General features: G+C 42.5%; 1 protein-coding gene across 16 annotated transcripts in view; it reads right to left on the bottom strand.

The window, feature by feature from the left end:
• The window catches only part of PTK2 (protein tyrosine kinase 2), a 194079-nt gene that overhangs the window by 131693 nt on the left and 37903 nt on the right, over positions 1-24483 (bottom strand). For 2 of the 16 annotated variants that reach the window (XM_069731957.1, XM_069731959.1), the window contains exon 1: positions 23798-23899. The exons of 11 other annotated variants lie outside the window; for them this stretch is intronic. In XM_069731957.1, the coding sequence (XP_069588058.1) occupies positions 23798-23831 (34 nt within the window). In that variant the 5' untranslated portion in view covers positions 23832-23899. Of the gene's footprint in view, positions 1-23797; positions 23904-24483 lie in introns of those variants that run through there. 3 more of the 16 variants (XM_069731956.1, XM_069731955.1, XM_069731974.1) reach the window with 3 other exon arrangements.

Here is a 24483-nt window from a genome sequence, read left to right on the forward strand (position 1 = left end):
GAGTGCAGCTCTGGGGTATAATACAGGATGTAACTCAGCCAATCCCTGATGGTATTATATGATGGCTAAGCATCTGTCTGTATTTCTAGGAAATTTCCGCCATTCTCTCCAACACTCGGGTACATTTTCCAGGCCATCACATCACGGTGTAAATAATGGATACGATACACAATCACGCACACAACCAGAATCCTATGATATGGATCTCGGGACACAGCGATAAATAAGCGGATTGTAGACGTACTGACGCTCGGCCCCCCTAATGAATCCTTAGTGCGGTGGCATTGTCGGTGCGCCGCACACATCTGTAACGAGGGGGAAAGAGGAGAAGAAATCTCAGCCGGATGAACATGGAATAATTCATAAGCATCAATAGAGCTGCCAAGTAAGGCGGAAAACAGCGGACTGACACCAGTAAAGAGGCGGGTATGGAGGGTCACACCGAATTATAATTCCCACATAAATGTGTGACCCCTCACCCAGCCTAGAGGGGCTTAACATTCGACCCTGTAACAAATGAGAAGAAACTGAATAATGTGATCAGAGTCGCGACCAATCCTGGAATGGAGAGTATAATAACACATAATATACAGATGGAGGATGATGAAGCCATCTGCCTGGTGGTGACACCTGCTGCGTCCACAGATGGGCGGCACAGGAGCCCCCTGCTGTCAGACACTGGAAAGTGCGCGCTTAAAGGGGGCTCCTCATTTATGGACCAGAAGTGATACTGCAACTATTCTACATTACATCAAAGGGCTGCAATAAATGGGGGAGAAACAATGTAACAGTTTATATTATAGTGTCCACCTCTGCTCCTCACCCACCGCGCCTGTGGTCGGCCATACTGACTACCATATGGTTGTATGAATAAATCCCGGCTGATTCACAACCACCGGCCGCCAAAGGCAAAATCCACAGTCACCGGCCGTGCTGCACAGTTCTTCATTCTCGGCAGCACTTCGTCCTGTGTAAACAGGACACACAGTAAAGAACCATGGCAGCCTATGTGCAAAGAGCTATCTAGGTAGTTTACTGCAGCTCTGAAGCGTGGCCGCCTGTGTGATCAACACAAAATCATCAAATGTGCACACAGCCTCACCAGATAATGCAGGAGATGGCACCTGCAGTCCTATGTAACACCACAGATAGCAGTGATAATCGAGTACAGTAATGTAGTAGATGTCACCTGCAGTCCTATGTAACACCACAGATAGCACAGTGATATCTCTCTGAGTACAGATAATGTAGTAGATGTCACCTGCAGTCCTATGTAACACTACAGATAACACAGTGATCACTCTCTGAGTACAGATAATGTAGTAGATGTCACCTGCAGTCCTATGTAACACTACAGATAACACAGTGATCACTCTCTGAGTACAGATAATGTAGTAGATGTCACCTGCAGTCCTATGTAACACCACAGATAACACAGTGATATCTCTCTGAGTACAGATAATGTAGTAGATGTCACCTGCAGTCCTATGTAACACTACAGATAACACAGTGATCACTCTCTGAGTACAGATAATGTAGTAGATGTCACCTGCAGTCCTATGTAACACTACAGATAACACAGTGATCACTCTCTGAGTACAGATAATGTAGTAGATGTCACCTGCAGTCCTATGTAATACCACAGATAACACAGTGATAACTCTCTGAGTACAGATAATGTAGTAGATGTCACCTGCAGTCCTATGTAACACCACAGATAGCAGTGATAACCGAGTACAGTAATGTAGTAGATGTCACCTGCAGTCCTATGTAACACCACAGATAGCACAGTGATAACTCTCTGAGTACAGATAATGTAGTAGATGTCACCTGCAGTCCTATGTAACACCACAGATAACACAGTGATATCTCTCTGAGTACAGATAATGTAGTAGATGTCACCTGCAGTCCTATGTAACACCACAGATAACACAGTGATATATCTCTGAGTACAGATAATGTAGTAGATGTCACCTGCAGTCCTATGTAACACTACAGATAACACAGTGATGACTCTCTGAGTACAGATAATGTAGTAGATGTCACCTGCAGTCCTATGTAACACCACAGATAACACAGTGATATCTCTGAGTACAGATAATGTAGTAGATGTCACCTGCAGTCCTATGTAACACTACAGATAACACAGTGATAACTCTCTGAGTACAGATAATGTAGTAGATGTCACCTGCAGTCCTATGTAACACCACAGATAACACAGTGATAACTCTGAGTACAGATAATGTAGTAGATGTCACCTGCAGTCCTATGTAACACCACAGATAACACAGTGATATCTCTGAGTACAGATAATGTAGTAGATGTCACCTGCAGTCCTATGTAACACCACAGATAACACAGTGATAACTCTGAGTACAGATAATGTAGTAGATGTCACCTGCAGTCCTATGTAACACCACAGATAACACAGTGATATCTCTGAGTACAGATAATGTAGTAGATGTCACCTGCAGTCCTATGTAACACCACAGATAACACAGTGATAACTCTCTGAGTACAGATAATATAGTAGATGTCACCTGCAGTCCTATGTAACACCACAGATAACACAGTGATATCTCTCTGAGTACAGATAATGTAGTAGATGTCACCTGCAGTCCTATGTAACACTACAGATAACACAGTGATGACTCTCTGAGTACAGATAATGTAGTAGATGTCACCTGCAGTCCTATGTAACACCACAGATAACACAGTGATATCTCTGAGTACAGATAATGTAGTAGATGTCACCTGCAGTCCTATGTAACACTACAGATAACACAGTGATAACTCTCTGAGTACAGATAATGTAGTAGATGTCACCTGCAGTCCTATGTAACACCACAGATAACACAGTGATAACTCTGAGTACAGATAATGTAGTAGATGTCACCTGCAGTCCTATGTAACACCACAGATAACACAGTGATATCTCTGAGTACAGATAATGTAGTAGATGTCACCTGCAGTCCTATGTAACACCACAGATAACACAGTGATAACTCTCTGAGTACAGATAATGTAGTAGATGTCACCTGCAGTCCTATGTAACACCACAGATAACACAGTGATAACTCTGAGTACAGATAATGTAGTAGATGTCACCTGCAGTCCTATGTAACACCACAGATAACACAGTGATATCTCTGAGTACAGATAATGTAATAGATGTCACCTGCAGTCCTATGTAACACCACAGATAACACAGTGATAACTCTCTGAGTACAGATAATGTAGCAGATATAACCTGCAGTCCTATGTAACACCACAGATAGCACAGTGATAACTCTCTGAGTACAGATAATGTAGTAGATGTCACCTGCAGTCCTATGTAACACCACAGATAGCACAGTGATAACTCTCTGAGTACAGATAATGTAGTAGATGTCACCTGCAGTCCTATGTAACACCACAGATAGCACAGTGATAACTCTCTGAGTACAGATAATGTAGTAGATGTCACCTGCAGTCCTATGTAACACCACAGATAGCAGTGATAACTCTCTGAGTACAGATAATGTAGTAGATGTCACCTGCAGTCCTATGTAACACCACAGATAGCAGTGATAACCGAGTACAGTAATGTAGTAGATGTCACCTGCAGTCCTATGTAACACCACAGATAGCAGTGACAACCGAGTACAGTAATGTAGTATATGTCACCTGCAGTCCTATGTAACACCACAGATAGCACAGTGATAACTCTCTGAGTACAGATAATGTAATAGATGTCACCTGCAGTCCTATGTAACACCACAGATAACACAGTGATAACTCTGAGTACAGATAATGTAGCAGATATAACCTGCAGTCCTATGTAACACCACAGATAGCACAGTGATAACTCTCTGAGTACAGATAATGTAGTATATGTCACATGCAGTCCTATGTAACACCACAGATAACACAGTGATAACTCTCTGAGTACAGATAATGTAGTAGATGTCACATGCAGTCCTATGTAACACCACAGATAACACAGTGATAACTCTCTGAGTACAGATAATGTAGTAGATGTCACCTGCAGTCCTATGTAACACCACAGATAACACAGTGATAACTCTCTGAGTACAGATAATGTAGTAGATGTCACCTGCAGTCCTATGTAACACCACATATAGCACAGTGATAACTCTCTGAGTACAGATAATGTAGTAGATGTCACATGCAGTCCTATGTAACACCACAGATAACACAGTGATCACTCTCTGAGTACAGATAATGTAGTAGATGTCACATGCAGTCCTATGTAACACCACAGATAACACAGTGATAACTCTCTGAGTACAGATAATGTAGTAGATGTCACCTGCAGTCCTATGTAACACTACAGATAACACAGTGATAACTCTCTGAGTACAGATAATGTAGTAGATGTCACCTGCAGTCCTATGTAACACCACAGATAGCACAGTGATAACTCTCTGAGTACAGATAATGTAGTAGATGTCACATGCAGTCCTATGTAACACCACAGATAACACAGTGATCACTCTCTGAGTACAGATAATGTAGTAGATGTCACATGCAGTCCTATGTAACACCACAGATAACACAGTGATAACTCTCTGAGTACAGATAATGTAGTAGATGTCACCTGCAGTCCTATGTAACACTACAGATAACACAGTGATAACTCTCTGAGTACAGATAATGTAGTAGATGTCACCTGCAGTCCTATGTAACACCACAGATAACACAGTGATAACTTTCTGAGTACAGATAATGTAGTAGATGTCACCTGCAGTCCTATGTAACACCACAGATAACAGTGATAATTCTCTGAGAATGGATGTAGTAGATGGCACCAGCAGTCCTATGTAACACCACAGATAACAGTGATAATTCTCTGAGAATGGATGTAGTAGATGGCACCAGCAGTCCTATGTAACAGCACAGATAACAGTGATAATTCTCTGAGAATGGATGTAGTAGATGGCACCAGCAGTCCTATGTAACAGCACAGATAACAGTGATAACTCTATATACAGATAATGTAGAAGCCACGTGCAGTCCCATGTAACACCACAGATCACCCCTTATGCCCCCGTCTTACTATGGGGCGTCCTCTCCATGCACAGTGGTTTCCTGAGGAATATTTCCAGCAGCGCTCGGTTACTCCGGCTCCGCTCTTCCGGATCCCAGGGCTTCGCCGGCATTTACGACGGTCCAGTGTTTCCCTGCAGAACCTCTTGTGTAGGAGAGCTGGGTGCGAGTGAGCGGCCTCAGCTGCATCCTATGGCTTTTGTTCCCTTGGTCACACAATAGCCCCCATCTACGGGACTGTCTGGTCTGTGGCAGATGGGGGGATGCGATTGTGGAGGGGGGGGGGTCACCACTCAATAAATCTTCAGTGGGACATTATCGCCCCTGCAGGGAGCGTAACCTGCGCTTCACCATTTCATCTTCTCTGAAAATGATATTTGCTGTCAAGGCCGAGTGTCAGCTTTCACCAAGGACCCTCCATCTGTGCCGGGGTCTTACGGGAAGAGGGGTGCGAGAGACCAGATAACATTTCCCAGTTTAGGGGGATGAAGAGCTTTATTTTTATTGGCAAAATTATTTTCATATTTATCTTTTTATTCTTTTTTAAAAAGTAATTTTTAAGGTTTCCGGTTTATTTTTCTTAGGGTGGGTGTTAGCTAGTCAACTTAAGAGAGAAAAAAATGAGAAAAAAAAAGAGTTAAAAAAAATCATTTTTATCTACTTTACCATGTTATAGAACATCCATTGCTTATTTTGCCCCCTACTTACATTTTGAAGTACCGCACTTTTTTTTTTTTTTTTTTTTTTTTTTTAAGAGGGTGGGTGACTTTTCATTTTAGGACTTTAATTTTTTATTTATTTTTTACTTTTTAGGATGTGGTGAGTATTTTTAGTTTATGGTCTTTAATTTAATTTTTTTTTTTTTATTACCTTTTTTGGGAGAGGGATTTTTCTTACATTTTAGTGTTTTATCCATTGATAACACTAATATTTTTACACACTATTATATAATACATTATTAGGTTTTTTTTTGGGGGGGGAGGTTTACAGTTTTTGGAGGATTAACCATTTCTGTAGTGTAATTTTTTTTTTTAACTTATTTATTCTTTTTTGCTTTTTTATATGGTGGCTTTTTTTTTTTTAATTATTATTTCTAATTCTTATTCCGAGATTAAAATTGCCTTTCTTTGTTGGAGGGTAATCTTTCATTACAGGTTTGCTTTCTCCATTTGTCGTGTATAATTTGTAACAATGAGAGTGATGTCTAAACTTAGCCTATTTTCCCCCCCTTTTATTTTAGGTTTTCTGTGCTTTGCAGCGACATGCTTCGCTTCTGTCTACCGGCACTTTGAGAAGTTGAACGTTCATGGATGACCTGACGCATTTGCTCAAAGCCACTAAGTATGTCATCAAAGCAGCAGCGCCCGTAATCCAAGAATTAAAATCCATAGTGCCCCCCTCCCGCCAGAGCCAGTCCACCCTGCCGGGTCCGATGTGGACACGCGACCCCCCACCATTCGCTTTGTCCTAGATTCCCAGTCCGTAGATAGTGACTTTCCAGCCAGAAGCCCAAGTATCCCAGAGGGCAATGAGACCATTAGCTGCAGCTGAGCCCAGCGCCGGGTGCTGAAACGCGTCAGCGGCGGCCACGGCACATCGGACTCCAGCAATTCCTATGCAATGGTTTTCTGGCAGATCTGGCACAAGCCAGGATCAGACTCCTTCAGTCCGGCACTAATTGTACAAAGCTAAAATGTCACATCCAGTAATAAGAGTCGCTTATTTGTGTTATAACAATCTCTTCCCTTTAAACTTGTGAAAACCAATGGCAAACCCCCCAAAGAGCAGCCAGTGGATGTTAAGCCAGGCTCAGACTATGACTGCACCCGAGTCTGCAGAATCATCTGTGATACGGATTTCCAGACAGATCAGCACAATGGGGCAGATGGCTGCTGTAGACATGGGAAGATACAGATGTTGTGGGGGTAGGGGCACTACAGTACCCAGCAGGTGCACAGACCGGCACCTGACCCACGGAGCAGCCCCATAATACAAGAGCAGACCCGTCACCCCTGACATTGGCAGATTTGGGGATTTCAGAAATGACAGCAGTATCCCGAGATGTGATCATCTGAAGATCTGTCAGGATTACAGGTCAAGATGACAAATATTATGGAGATTTAATATTAAAAATTATGTCACAGCGACAACAAAGGGTTCATTGTACCTATACACAGTGTAAAAGTCAAAATACTACAGGAGAACAGGACGTGAAAATATAACTAACTAATGTCAGAGATAGGAACTCATTACTACAGATTCTCTGCTACCAACAGCGGGGATCACAACAGAATGTATACTATCTCCTCCAACACAGAAGCTGAAAATGGCAATATCAGCCACACAACACAGCAGAAATCACGTAATAAAAAAAAATACTATAATACTGCTCCTATGTACAAGAATATAACTACTATAATACTGCCCCTATGTGCAAGAATATAACTCCTATAATACTGCCCCTATGTGCAAGAATATAACTACTATAATACTGCTCCTATGTGCAAGAATATAACTCCTATAATACTGCCCCTATGTACAAGAATATAACTACTATAATACTGCCCCCATATACAACAATATAACTACAATAATACTGCTCCTATGTACAAGAATGTAACTCCTATAATACTGCCCCTATGTGCAAGAATATAACTCCTATAATACTGCCCCTATGTGCAAGAATATAACTCCTATAATACTGCCCCTATGTACAAAAATATAACTACTATAATACTGCCCCTATGTAAAGGAATATCACTACTAATATTCTTGTACATAGGGGCAGTATTAAACTACTAGAACACTGCCCCCTATATACAAGAATATAACCACTATAATACTGCTCCTATGTACAAGAATATAACTACTATAATACTGCCCCTATGTGCAAGAATATAACTACTATAATACTGCCCCTATGTGCAAGAATGTAACTACTATAATACTGCCCCCATATACAACAATATAACTACTATAATACTGCCCCTATGTACAAGAATGTAACTACTATAATACTGCCCCCATATACAAGAATATAACTACTATAATACTGCTCACTATGTACAAGAATATAACTACTATAATACTGCCCCTATGTACAAGAATATAACTACTATAATACTGCCCCTATGTACAAGAATATAACTACTATAATACTGCTCCTATGTACAAGAATATAACTACTATAATACTGCCCCTATGTACAAGAATATAACTACTATGATACTGCTCCTATGTACAAGAATATAACTACTATAATACTGCCCCTATGTACAAGAATATAACTACTATAATACTGCTCCTATATACAAGAATATAACCACTATAACACTGCCCCTATGTACAAGAATATAACTACTATAATACTGCTCCTATGTACAAGAACATAACTACTATAATACTGCTCCTATGTACAAGAATATAACTACTATAATACTGCCCCTATGTACAAGAATATAACTACTATAATACTGCCCCATGTACAAGAATATAACTACTATAATACTGCCCCTATGTACAAGAATATAACTACTATAATACTGCCCCTATGTACAAGAATATAACTACTACACATACTGCCCTTATGTACAAGAATATAACTACTATAATACTGCTCCTATGTACAAGAATATAACTACTATAATACTGCTCCTATGTACAAGAATATAAATACTATAATACTGCCCCATATGTACAAGAATATAACTACTATAATACTGCTCCTATGTACAAGAATATAACTACTATAATACTGCCCCTATGTACAAGAATATAACTACTATAATACTGCCCCTATGTACAAGAATATAACTACTATAATACTGCTCCTATGTACAAGAATATAACTACTATAATACTGCCCCTATGTACAAGAATATAACTACTATGATACTGCTCCTATGTACAAGAATATAACTACTATAATACTGCTCCTATGTACAAGCATATAACTACTATAATACTGCCCCTATGTACAAGAATATAATTACTATAATACTGCTCCTATGTACAAGCATATAACTACTATAATACTGCCCCTATGTACAAGAATATAACTACTATAATACTGCTCCTACGTACAAGAATATAACTACTATAATACTGCCCCTATGTACAAGAATATAACTACTATAACACTGCCCCCTATATACAAGAATATAACTATTATAATACTGCCCCTATGTACAGGAATATCACTACTATAACACTGCCCCTATGTACAGGAATATAATTGATAAGGAATAAATGACATATCTATGCTCTCATTCATTTTGCTATAGGTAGAACACAGAACCGGGCAAAATAACAGAGTAAGATACACATTTAGTGTCACTCGTTCTGCAGCTTCTTATTTGGCTTTTAGACGTACGCTATGTGATGATTGGAGCGGACAGGCGTTGGTGAGTCAGCGGTTACCACGGACGGACATCTTGGATTGAGCACACACAGCGGATCAGTCGTCCACTCCTGGAAAGCGCTGAGGCTTTAGTTATGGGAGATATTAAGTTACATGGTGGAAGTGATTTCTGTGTCTGAGCCCAGCAGACAGGAGCAGGTGTCATTTCTGCGCGGTGTTATTGGGTTGATATGTTTATAGCTAGGCTCCTTATTACAGTAGACAAGTGTCCTCGGTGGATATATCTGCTCACTAGAAGCGGTATATTAATGGCAGATAGCAGTGATGGCAAAACTAATTATCGTCCACATTCACACACAGCCACAGTGTGCACAAAGAAAAAAAAGGAAACCAAGATAAAAAAAATAAATAAATCACCTGTTCACTAGATCAAAGCCAATTGCTAGATCAGTGTGGGCGCCTCCACTGGGACCCTCACTAACCAAGATCAGCGTGGGAGCCTCCACTGGGACCCTCACTAACCAAGATCAGCGTGGGAGCCTCCACTGGGACCCTCACTAACCAAGATCAGTGTGGGCGCCTCCACTGGGACCCTCACTAACCAAGATCAGTGTGGGCGCCTCCACTGGGACCCTCACCAACCAAGATCAGCGTGGGCGCCTCCACAGGGACACTCACTAACCAAGATCAGTGTGGGTGCCTCCACTGGGACCCTCACCAACCAAGATCAGCGTGGGTGCCTCCACTGGGACCCTCACTAACCAAGATCAGTGTGGGCGCCTCCACTGGGACCCTCACCAACCAAGATCAGCGTGGGCGCCTCCACAGGGACACTCACTAACCAAGATCAGTGTGGGTGCCTCCACTGGGACCCTCACCAACCAAGATCAGCGTGGGAGCCTCCACTGGGACACTGGGACCCTCACTAACCAAGACCAGTGTGGGCGCCTCCAAGGGGACCCTCACTAACCAAGATCAGCGTGGGTGCCTCAACAGGGACCCTCACTAATCAAGATGAGCATGGGCGCCTCCACAGGGACCCACACTAACCAAGATCAGCATGGGAGCCGCCAAGGGGTCCCTCACTAACCAAGATCAGCGTGGGTGCCTCCACTGGGACACTGGGACCCTCACTAACCAAGACCAGTGAGGGCGCCTCCAAGGGGACCCTCACTAACCAAGATCAGCGTGGGTGCCTCAACAGGGACCCTCACTAACCAAGATGAGCATGGGCGCCTCCACTGGGACCCTCACTAACCAAGATCAGCGTGGGCGCCTCCACTGGGACCCTCACCAACCAAGATCAGTGTGGGCGCCTCCACAGGGACACTCACTAACCAAGATCAGTGTGGGTGCCTCCACTGGGACCCTCACTAACCAAGATCAGTGTGGGCGCCTCCACTGGGACCCTCACCAACCAAGATCAGCGTGGGCGCCTCCACAGGGACACTCACTAACCAAGATCAGTGTGGGTGCCTCCACTGGGACCCTCACTAACCAAGATCAGTGTGGGCGCCTCCACTGGGACCCTCACCAACCAAGATCAGCGTGGGCGCCTCCACAGGGACCCACACTAACCAAGATCAGTGTGGGTGCCTCCACTGGGACACTGGGACCCTCACTAACCAAGACCAGTGTGGGTGCCTCCAAGGGGACCCTCACTAACCAAGATCAGCGTGGGTGCCTCAACAGGGACCCTCACTAACCAAGATGAGCATGGGCGCCTCCACTGGGACCCTCACTAACCAAGATGAGCATGGGTGCCTCCACTGGGACCCTCACTAACCAAGATGAGCATGGCCGCCTCCACAGGGACCCACACTAACCAAGATCAGTGTGGGTGCCTCCACAGGGACCTTCACTAACCAAAATCATTGTGGGCGCCTCCACTGGGACCCTCACTAACCAAGATCAGTGTGGGTGCCTCCACTGGGACCCTCACTAACCAAGATCAGCGTGGGTGCCTCCACTGGGACCCTCACTAACCAATATCAGCGTGGGCGCCGACAAGGGGTCCCTCAATAACCAAGATCAGCGTGGGTGCCTCAACAGGGACCCTCACTAACCAAGATCAGCATCAGAGCCTCCACAGGGACCCTCACTAACCAAGATCAGCGTGGGTGCCTCCACAGGGACCCTCACTAACTAAGATCACATTTACGAAGATAAAATGATAGTACACAGAATAAAAGGTCACTGAACTGGCAGCGATCACCAGTGATCTGCGGTTTGCAGCCTGAAAGTTAAAGGGAACCTGACCTGACCAGCCTGATTGACAGGCGAAAACGGCGACTTTGGTAATGTATTTCTCAGCATACATGGGGAATCAGGGTACACTACATACACTATAGTAACGCACAGCACAGGCCCTATTTAACAGTATTTATATCTCAATCTCAAAAAACGGGGTGACAGGTTCCCTTTAACAGGAAAACAGCACAAGACCAGAACATAACACAACCCAGAAATAGAACAGAGGTTTAGATAATTCACCAAAACATATCGAATTGTCATAATCTAACTATATAAACCTATATATACACATATTATAAGGCCAGCAGTGATCGGAGACGTCTCTCATCCAGACAACTCGGAAATTTGTAGCTGTCCACTCTTCTCCGCATCTTCACCCCCAACTTGTCACAGATCAAGAAGTAGAAGACGAGTCTCCAAAACCGCACCAGTGCCCATTCTACCCCCTAATGTTTACTGGCCCGTCCCTGAGACCTAGTTGCCCTGAACATCACACCTTGATGACTGACAGCACCTTACACACTGTCATTAAGAAGAGGACAAGTGGCAGCAAAGTGGCCTTCACCTGAGAGAAAACGCACTACTGTATATTAGAGAATGACCAGTAAGGCCGGCCTCACACTCAGCGTTGAAAAATACGGTCCGTATATTATGGCCGTAATACGCTGAAAAGATCCCAAAATAGTGGTCCGTAGCTCCTCCGTAGGCAGGGTGTTTCAGCGTTTTTTGCGCATGGCATCCTCCGTATGTAATCCGTATGGCATCCGTACTGCGTGTTTTTCTCGCAGGCTTGCAAAACCGACATACGGCTATACAAGGGATCCATGTGTAAAAAAAAAACATACATATATATATATATATATATACACTAGCTGAAGAGCCCGGCGTTGCCTGGGCAAAGTAAATATCTGTGGTTAGTTATAGCACGTCACTTCTCTTATTTTCCCATCACGCCTCTCATTTTTCCCCTCACATCTCTCATTTTCTCCCTCACACCTCTCATTCCCCCCTAACACTTGTCATTTCGACCTCACATCTGTCATTTTCCTATCACTACACTATTTTCCCTCACTCCTCTCATTTTGCACTCACACCTTTTCATTTTCACCTCACACCTCTCATTTTCACCTCAGTATATACATGTTTGTAATCTCCCATATATAGTATACACCTGTATGTCATCTCCTGTATATAGTATATACCTGTATGTCATCTCCCCTGTATATAGTATATACCTGCCGTGTGTCATCTCCCCTGTATATAGTATATACCTGTATGTCATCTCCTCCTATATATAGTATACACCTGTATGTCATCTCCTGTATATAGTATATACCTGTATGTCATCTACCCTGTATAGAGTATATAGCTGCTGTGTGTCATCTCCCCTGTATATAGTATATATCTGTGTGTCATCTCCTCCTGTATATAGTATATACCTGTATGTCATCTTCTATATATAGCATATACCTGTATGTCATCTCCTCCTGTATATAATATATACCTGTAGGTAATCTGCTCCTGTATATAGTATATACGTGTGTGCCATCTCCTCCTGCATTTAGTATATACCTGTATGTCATCTCCTCTTGTATATAGTATGTACCTGTATGTCATCTCCTCCTCTATATAGTATATACCTGTGTGTTATCTCTCCTGTATATAGTATATACCTGTGTGATCTCCTGTATTAGACCTCGTTAACACGTTATTTGCTCAGTATTTTTACCTCAGTATTTGTAAGATAAATTGGCAGCCTGATAAATCCCCAGCCAACAGGAAGCCCTCCCCCTGGCAGTATATATTAGCTCACACATACACATAATAGACAGGTCATGTGACTGACAGCTGCCGTATTTCCTATATGGTACATTTGTTGCTCTTGTAGTTTGTCTGCTTATTAAATCAGATTTTTATTTTTGAAGGCTAATACCAGACTTGTGTGTGTTTTAGGGCGAGTTTCGTTTGTCAAGTTGTGTGTGTTGAGTTGTGTGTGGCGACATGCATGTAGCGACTTTTGTGAGATGAGTTTTGTGTGGCAACATGCGTGTAGCAACTTTTTGTGTGTCGAGTTGCATGTAACAGGTTAGTGTAGCAAGTTGTGTGCAGCAAGTTTTGCGCATGGCGAGTTTTGCGCGTGGTGAGTTTTATGTCTGGTGCCTTTTGAGTATGTGCAAGTTTTGTGTGAGGCAACTTTTGCATGTGTTGCAAATTTTGTGCATATGGCAATTTTTCCGCGTGTGCAAGTTTTGCGTGTGGCGAGTTTTCCATGAGGTGAGTTTTGCACTTGTGGCGAGTTTTGCGTGAGCCTAGTTTTTGAATGTGGCGAGTTTTGCGCGTGGCGAGTTTTGAGTGGCGACTTTTGTGTTTCGACTTTTATGTGGCGAGGTTGGTGTATGTGTGGTGAAATGTGTGCTGAGGGTGGTATATGTGTTCAAGCACGTGGTAGTGTGTGGCGCATTTTCTGTGTGTGTTCATATCCCCATGTGTGGTGAGTATCTCATGTCGGGGCCCCACCTTAGCAACTGTACGGTATATACTCTTTGGCGCCATCGCTCTCACTCTTTAAGTCCCCCTTGTTCACATCTGGCAGCTGTCAATTCGCCTCCAACACTTTTCCTTTCACTTTTCCCCATTATGTAGATAGGGGAAAAATAGTTTGGTGAATTGGAAAGCGCGGAGTTAAAATTTCACCTCACAACATAGCTTATGACGTTCTCAGGGTCCAGACATGTGACTGTGCAAAATTTTGTGGCTGTAGCTGCGACGCCTCCAACACTTTTCATTTCACTTTTTCCCCATTATGTAGATAGGGGCAAAATTGTTTGGTGAATTGGAAAGCGCGGGGTTAAAATTTCACCTCACAACGTAGCCTATGACGCTCTCAGGGTCCAGACGTGTGACTGTGCAAAATTTTGTGGCTGTAGCTGCGACGCCTCCAACACTTTTCCCTTCACTTTTTTCCCCATTATGTAGATAGGGGCAAAATTGTTTGGTGAATTGGAAAGCGCGGGGTTAAAATTTCACCTCACAATATAGCCTATGACGCTCTCTGGGTCCAGACGTGTGACTGTGCAAAATTTTGTGGCTGTAGCTGCGACGGTGCAGATGCCAATCCTGGACATACATACATACATATACACACACACACACACACATTCAGCTTTATATAGTAGATATATATATATATATATATATATATATATATATCAGTAGACACATATATGTATATATATTATTACTTCATACAGCGCTAGATAGCTTTGAAGCCGGTAATTCAATTACCGGCTTTTGCTATCTCCTTCCTAAACCCGACATGATATGAGACCTGGTTACATACAGTAAACCATCTCATATCACCTTTTTTTTTGCATATTCCACACTACTAATGTTAGTAGTGTGTATATGCAAAATTTGGCCTTTCTAGCTGTTAAATTAAGGGGTTAAATGGCGGAAGATGCGCCTATTCTGGCACTTGGCCACTCTCTTCCCACTCCCGTGTAGCGGTGGGATATGGGGTAATGAAGGGTTAATGCCACCTTGCTATTGTAAGGTGACATTAAGCCAAATTAATAATGGAGAGGCATCAATTATGACACCTATCCATTATTAATCCAATAGTAGTAAAGGGTTAAAAAATACACAAACACATTATTAAAAATTATTTGAATTAAATAAAAACAAAGGTTGTTGTAATAATTTATTCTACGCTCAATTCAATCACTGAAGACCCTCGATCTGTAACAAAAAAAAAACAACAATATACATACCTTCCGCAGATCTGTAACGTCCAAGGATGTAAATCCATCTGAAGGGGTTAAAATATTTTGCAGCAAGGAGCTCTAATGCAGCGCTGCTCCTTGCTGCAAAACCCAGGGGAATGAAGGTAAAGTAGGTCAATGACCTATATTTACCTTCATTTGCAGTGAGGCACCCTCTGCTGGTTGTCCCTAGATCGTGGGAACTTTCCTAGAAAGCTTCCAGGCTCGAGTTCATAAGAGGCGCCCTCTGCTGGTTGTCCTCATATGAACTCGAGCCTGGGAGCTTTCTAGGAAAGTTCCCACGATCTAGGGACAACCAGCAGAGGGCGCCTCACCGCAAATGAAGGTAAATACAGGTCATTGACCTACTTTACCTTCATTCCCCGGGGTTTTGCAGCTTTAAAGCTATCTAGCTCTGTATGAAGTAATAATATATATACATATATGTGTCTCACTGATTATATATATATATATATATATATATATATATATATAATATATAATATATATATATATATATATATATATATATATATATATATATATATATATATATATATATATACCTATTCTATGTGTATACATATATTCTACCTATTCTACTGTTAGCTGTCAGTGTGATTTTACTATACACCACACTGAATTACCGGCTCTTCTCTCTAACAGCGCTGCGTATTTCTCGCAAGTCACACTGCTGGTCCGTGTGTAATCCGTATTTTTCTGGCTTCCATAGACTTTCATTGGCGTTTTTTTTGCGCAATACGGTGACAAACGCAGTATGCTGCGATTTTCTACGGCCGTAGAAAGCCGTATAATACGGATCAGTAAAATACGGCAGATAGGAGCAGGGACATAGAGAATAATTGGGACGTTTGTTATGCGAGTTTTACGGACGTATTTTCTGCGCTCTTACGTCCGTAAAACTCGCTAGTGTGACGCCGGCCTAACACTGGATCTGGAGAGGATTATTACTCCTGCAGTGTATAAAGCCCAGTAATACTGGTTCTGGAGAGGATTATTACTCCTGCACTGTATAAAGCCCAGTAATACTGGATCTGGAGAGGATTATTACTCCTGCACTGTATAAAGCCCAGTAATACTGGATCTGGAGAGGATTATTACTCCTGCACTGTATAAAGCCCAGTAATACTGGATCTGGAGAGGATTATTACTCCTGCACTGTATAAAGCCCAGTAATACTGGATCTGGAGAGGATTATTACTCCTGCACTGTATAAAGCCCAGTAATACTGGATCTGGAGAGGATTATTACTCCTGCAGTGTATAAAGCCCAGTAATACTGGATCTGGAGAGGATTATTACTCCTGCACTGTATAAAGCCCAGTGATACTGGTTCTGGAAAGGATTATTACTCCTGCACTGTATAAAGCCCAGTGATACTGGTTCTGGAAAGGATTATTACTCCTGCACTGTATAAAGCCCAGTAATACTGGATCTGGAGGGGAATATTACTCCCGCACTGTATAAAGCCCAGTAATACTGGATCTGGAGAGGATTATTACTCCTGCACTGTATAAAGCCCAGTAATACTGGATCTGGAGAGGATTATTACTCCTGCAGTGTATAAAGCCCAGTAATACTGGTTCTGGAGAGGGTTATTACTCCTGCACTGTATAAAGCCCAGTAATACTGGTTCTGGAGAGGATTATTACTCCTGCACTGTATAAAGCCCAGTAATACTGGATCTGGAGGGGATTATTACTCCTGCACTGTATAAAGCCCAGTAATACTGGATCTGGAGGGGATTATTACTCCTGCACTGTATAAAGCCCAGTAATACTGGATCTGGAGAGGATTATTATTCCTGCAGTGTATAAAGCCCAGTAATACTGGTTCTGGAGGGGATTATTACTCCTGCACTGTATAAAGCCCAGTAATACTGGTTCTGGAGAGGATTATTACTCCTGCACTGTATAAAGCCCAGTAATACTGGATCTGGAGAGGATTGTTACTCCTGCAGTGTATAAAGCCCAGTAATACTGGATCTGGAGGGGATTATTACTCCAGCACTGTATAAAGCGCAGTAATACTGGTTCTGGAGAGGATTATTATTCCTGCACTGTATAAAGCCCAGTAATACTGGTTCTGGAGAGGATTATTACTCCTGCACTGTATAAAGCCCAGTAATACTGGATCAGGAGGGGATTATTACTCCTGCACTGTATAAAGCCCAGTAATACTGGATCTGGAGAGGATTATTACTCCTGCACTGTATAAAGCTCAGTAATACTGGATCTGGAGGGGATTATTACTCCTGCACTGTATAAAGCCAGTAATACTGGATCTGGAGAGGATTATTACTCCTGCACTGTATAAAGCCCAGTAATACTGGATCTGGAGAGGATTATTACTCCTGCACTGTATAAAGCCCAGTAATACTGGATCTGGAGAGGATTATTACTCCTGCACTGTATAAAGCCCAGTAATACTGGATCTGGAGAGGATTATTACTCCTGCACTGTATAAAGTCCAGTAATACTGGATCAGGAGGGGATTATTACTCCTGCACTGTATAAAGCCCAGTAATACTGGATCTGGAGAGGATTATTACTCCTGCACTGTATAAAGCTCAGTAATACTGGATCTGGAGGGGATTATTACTCCTGCACTGTATAAAGCCAGTAATACTGGATCTGGAGAGGATTATTACTCCTGCACTGTATAAAGCTCAGTAATACTGGATCTGGAGAGGATTATTACTCCTGCACTGTATAAAGCCCAGTAATACTGGATCTGGAGAGGATTATTACTCCTGCACTGTATAAAGCCCAGTAATACTGGTTCTGGAGAGGATTATTACTCCTGCACTGTATAAAGCCCAGTAATACTGGTTCTGGAGGGGATTATTACTCCTGCACTGTATAAAGCCCAGTAATACTGGTTCTGGAGAGGATTATTACTCCTGCACTGTATAAAGCCCAGTAATACTGGATCTGGAGAGGATTGTTACTCCTGCAGTGTATAAAGCCCAGTAATACTGGATCTGGAGGGGATTATTACTCCAGCACTGTATAAAGCGCAGTAATACTGGTTCTGGAGAGGATTATTATTCCTGCACTGTATAAAGCCCAGTAATACTGGATCAGGAGGGGATTATTACTCCTGCACTGTATAAAGCCCAGTAATACTGGATCTGGAGAGGATTATTACTCCTGCACTGTATAAAGCTCAGTAATACTGGATCTGGAGAGGATTATTACTCCTGCACTGTATAAAGCCCAGTAATACTGGATCTGGAGAGGATTATTACTCCTGCACTGTATAAAGCCCAGTAATACTGGTTCTGGAGAGGATTATTACTCCTGCACTGTATAAAGCCCAGTAATACTGGATCTGGAGGGGATTATTACTCCTGCACTGTATAAAGCCCAGTAATACTGGTTCTGGAGAGGGTTATTACTCCTGCACTGTATAAAGCCCAGTAATACTGGATCTGGAGAGGATTATTACTCCTGCACTGTATAAAGCCCAGTAATACTGGATCTGGAGAGGATTATTACTCCTGCACTGTATAAAGCCCAGTAATACTGGATCTTGAGAGGATTATTACTCCTGCACTGTATAAAGTCCAGTAATACTGGATCTGGGAGGATTATTACTCCTGCGGTGTATAAAGCCCAGTAATACTGGATCTGGAGGGGAATATTACTCCTGCAGTGTATAAAGCCCAGTAATACTGGTTCTGGAGAGGGTTATTACTCCTGCACTGTATAAAGCCCAGTAATACTGGATCTGGAGAGGGTTATTACTCCTGCACTGTATAAAGCCCAGTAATACTGGATCTGGAGAGGATTATTACTCCTGCACTGTATAAAGCCCAGTAATACTGGATCTGGAGGGGATTATTACTCCTGCACTGTATAAAGCCCAGTAATACTGGATCTGGAGAGGATTATTACTCCTGCACTGTATAAAGCCCAGTAATACTGGATCTTGAGAGGATTATTACTCCTGCACTGTATAAAGTCCAGTAATACTGGATCTGGGAGGATTATTACTCCTGCGGTGTATAAAGCCCAGTAATACTGGATCTGGAGGGGAATATTACTCCTGCAGTGTATAAAGCCCAGTAACACTGGATCTGGAGAGGATTATTATTCCTGCACTGTATAAAGCCCAGTAACACTGGATCTGGAGAGGATTATTACTCCTGCAGTGTATAAAGCCCAGTAATACTGGATCTGGAGGGGATTATTACTCCTGCACTGTATAAAGCCCAGTAATACTGGATCTGGGAGGATTATTACTCCTGCACTGTATAAAGTCCAGTAATACTGGATCTGGAGGGGAATATTACTCCTGCACTGTATAAAGCCCAGTAATACTGGATCTGGAGAGGATTATTACTCCTGCACTGTATAAAGCCCAGTAATACTGGTTCTGGAGAGGATTATTACTCCTGCACTGTATAAAGTCCAATAATACTGGATCTGGAGGGGAATATTACTCCTGCACTGTATAAAGCCCAGTAATACTGGTTCTGGAGAGGATTATTACTCCTGCACTGTATAAAGCCCAGTAATACTGGTTCTGGAGAGGATTATTACTCCTGCACTGTATAAAGCCCAGTAATACTGGATCTGGAGGGGATTATTACTCCTGCACTGTATAAAGCCCAGTAATACTGGATCTGGAGAGGGTTATTACTCCTGCACTGTATAAAGCCCAGTAATACTGGTTCTGGAGAGGATTATTACTCCTGCACTGTATAAAGCCCAGTAATACTGGATCTGGAGGGGATTATTACTCCTGCACTGTATAAAGCCCAGTAATACTGGATCTGGAGGGGATTATTACTCCTGCACTGTATAAAGCCCAGTAATACTGGATCTGGAGAGGATTATTACTCCTGCACTGTATAAAGCCCAGTAATACTGGTTCTGGAGGGGATTATTACTCCTGCACTGTATAAAGCCCAGTAATACTGGATCTGGAGAGGATTATTACTCCTGCACTGTATAAAGCCCAGTAATACTGGATCTGGAGAGGATTATTACTCCTGCACTGTATAAAGCCCAGTAATACTGGATCTGGAGAGGATTATTACTCCTGCACTGTATAAAGCCCAGTAATACTGGATCTGGAGAGGATTATTACTCCTGCACTGTATAAAGCCCAGTAATACTGGTTCTGGAGGGGAATATTACTCCTGCACTGTATAAAGCCCAGTAATACTGGATCTGGAGAGGATTATTACTCCTGCACTGTATAAAGCTCAGTAATACTGGATCTGGAGAGGATTATTACTCCTGCACTGTATAAAGCCCAGTAATACTGGATCTGGAGAGGATTATTACTCCTGCACTGTATAAAGCCCAGTAATACTGGATCTGGAGAGGATTGTTACTCCTGCAGTGTATAAAGCCCAGTAATACTGGATCTGGAGAGGATTATTACTCCTGCACTGTATAAAGCCCAGTAATACTGGATCTGGAGGGGATTATTACTCCTGCACTGTATAAAGCCCAGTAATACTGGTTCTGGAGAGGATTATTACTCCTGCACTGTATAAAGCCCAGTAATACTGGATCTGGAGAGGATTATTACTCCTGCACTGTATAAAGCCCAGTAATACTGGTTCTGGAGGGGATTATTACTCCTGCAGTGTATAAAGCCCAGTAATACTGGATCTGGAGGGGATTATTATTCCTGCACTGTATAAAGCCCAGTAATACTGGATCAGGAGGGGATTATTACTCCTGCACTGTATAAAGCCCAGTAATACTGGATCTGGAGAGGATTATTACTCCTGCACTGTATAAAGCCCAGTAATACTGGATCTGGAGGGGATTATTACTCCTGCACTGTATAAAGCCCAGTAATACTGGATCTGGAGAGGATTATTACTCCTGCACTGTATAAAGCCCAGTAATACTGGTTCTGGAGAGGATTATTACTCCTGCACTGTATAAAGCCCAGTAATATTGGATCTGGAGGGGATTATTACTCCTGCACTGTATAAAGCCCAGTAATACTGGATCTGGAGAGGATTATTACTCCTGCACTGTATAAAGCCCAGTAATACTGGATCTGGAGAGGATTGTTACTCCTGCAGTGTATAAAGCCCAGTAATACTGGATCTGGAGGGGATTATTACTCCTGCACTGTATAAAGCCCAGTAATACTGGTTCTGGAGGGGAATATTACTCCAGCACTGTATAAAGCCCAGTAATACTGGATCTGGAGAGGATTATTACTCCTGTACTGTATAAAGCCCAGTAATACTGGTTCTGGAGAGGATTATTACTCCTGTACTGTATAAAGCCCAGTAATACTGGTTCTGGAGAGGATTATTACTCCTGTACTGTATAAAGCCCAGTAATACTGGATCTGGAGAGGATTATTATTCCTGCACTGTATAAAGCCCAGTAATACTGGATCTGGAGGGGAATATTACTCCTGCACTGTATAAAGTCCAGTAATACTGGATCTGGAGAGGATTATTACTCCTGCAGTGTATAAAGCCCAGTAATACTGGTTCTGGAGAGGATTATTACTCCTGCACTGTATAAAGCCCAGTAATACTGGATCTGGAGAGGATTATTACTCCTGCACTGTATAAAGTCCAGTAATACTGGTTCTGGAGAGGATTATTACTCCTGCAGTGTATAAAGCCCAGTAATACTGGTTCTGGAGAGGATTATTACTCCTGCACTGTATAAAGTCCAGTAATACTGGATCTGGAGAGGATTATTACTCCTGCACTGTATAAAGCCCAGTAATACTGGATCTGGAGAGGATTATTACTCCTGCAGTGTATAAAGCCCAGTAATACTGGATCTGGAGAGGATTATTACTCCTGCAGTGTATAAAGCCCAGTAATACTGGATCTGGAGGGGATTATTACTCCTGCACTGTATAAAGCCCAGTAATACTGGATCTGGGAGGATTATTACTCCTGCAGTGTATAAAGCCCAGTAATACTGGATCTGGGAGGATTATTACTCCTGCACTGTATAAAGTCCAGTAATACTGGATCTGGAGAGGATTATTACTCCTGCACTGTATAAAGCCCAGTAATACTGGATCTGGAGAGGATTATTACTCCTGCAGTGTATAAAGCCCAGTAATACTGGATCTGGAGAGGATTATTACTCCTGCAGTGTATAAAGCCCAGTAATACTGGATCTGGAGGGGATTATTACTCCTGCACTGTATAAAGCCCAGTAATACTGGATCTGGAGAGGATTATTACTCCTGTACTGTATAAAGCCCAGTAATACTGGATCTGGAGGGGATTATTACTCCTGCACTGTATAAAGCCCAGTAATACTGGATCTGGAGAGGATTATTACTCCTGCAGTGTATAAAGCCCAGTAATACTGGTTCTGGAGAGGATTATTACTCCTGCACTGTATAAAGTCCAGTAATACTGGTTCTGGAGAGGATTATTACTCCTGCAGTGTATAAAGCCCAGTAATACTGGTTCTGGAGAGGATTATTACTCCTGCAGTGTATAAAGCCCAGTAATACTGGATCTGGAGGGGATTATTACTCCTGCACTGTATAAAGTCCAGTAATACTGGATCTGGAGAGGATTATTACTCCTGCACTGTATAAAGTCCAGTAATACTGGTTCTGGAGAGGATTATTACTCCTGCACTGTATAAAGCCCAGTAATACTGGATCTGGAGAGGATTATTACTCCTGCACTGTATAAAGCCCAGTAATACTGGATCTGGAGAGGATTATTACTCCTGTACTGTATAAAGCCCAGTAATACTGGATCTGGAGGGGAATATTACTCCTGCACTGTATAAAGTCCAGTAATACTGGTTCTGGAGAGGATTATTACTCCTGCACTGTATAAAGTCCAGTAATACTGGTTCTGGAGAGGATTATTACTCCTGCAGTGTATAAAGCCCAGTAATACTGGTTCTGGAGAGGATTATTACTCCTGCAGTGTATAAAGCCCAGTAATACTGGATCTGGAGGGGATTATTACTCCTGCAGTGTATAAAGCCCAGTAATACTGGATCTGGAGAGGATTATTACTCCTGTACTGTATAAAGCCCAGTAATACTGGATCTGGAGAGGATTATTACACAGAAGTAGTAGATACATTCTTTCAGGGTCTGAAATGTAAGAAACCCTCCTTATGAACACCCCCCACTTTCCGCTGCCCTACGGTAACAGTAAAGCGCTGGCAGAGCTTCCAGACAGCTAATTATAAGTCTTTTTCACGTCTCAGCATTTCACGCCGTCCTCGTTGTCACCTGCGCAATTTTCTAATAAAATTCTACAAGAGGCAGACATGGTAGTAACTGCACGAGAATCGCCTCTGGGGCTGCGCTCGTAACCCACCCCCCACCCCTCAAGTGCAGACCCCAATATACAGATCCGAGTATACATACCGCCGGTGCAGCGAAAAAGCGCCAACACCTGCATGGTGACCGTCTCCCACCCGGGACCACAGCGTCGGAGATCCTTCTACCACACCGAATCTTCTTATCTCCTCGCTGCAAAGCTCACGACATTCTTTCCAGGCAAATCATAACTTGCCCCAAAGTTTGGGATTTTTTTTTTTTCTCCTTTGTAAACCCCCGCCAGCAAAATGGTGACGAAGAACAACACGGACACTGAAAACAAGTCTGCATCCACCAGATCCCATGGAGGAAATTGTATTTTTTTTTTTTTTTTTTTGGAAACTTCCAAGAGTTTAGAAAAGTAAAAAAATGTCTTATTAAAAAGGGAAGCGCAAAAAGAAGAGGAGAAACTGACAGATGACTGGACGAAAACCAGACATGACTGTACAAGCCAGAAATCCTACAGATAGAAGTGTGAATCAAGGCCAATGAAATAGGATCCCGTCCGGCCTTGTTCCACCTACTGACCTCCTGAACATACAAATAAAAAAAAATAAGATAAGCGGCAATCTCATGTATGACGCTGCTTATTTCTGGAAAAGCAAAATGAAAGGAGTTTAAAGTCAACTATCGCCATCTAGTGGTGGGAATAGTAATTACTCATAAAGTATAGTAAAGACAGAGAAGACCTGTGCAGTGATAGATACCACAGGGCCAAAACAACAAGGCTGAGC

The sequence above is a fragment of the Ranitomeya imitator genome, chromosome 6, assembly GCF_032444005.1.
Source record: "Ranitomeya imitator isolate aRanImi1 chromosome 6, aRanImi1.pri, whole genome shotgun sequence".
Taxonomy (NCBI): Eukaryota; Metazoa; Chordata; class Amphibia; order Anura; family Dendrobatidae; genus Ranitomeya; species Ranitomeya imitator.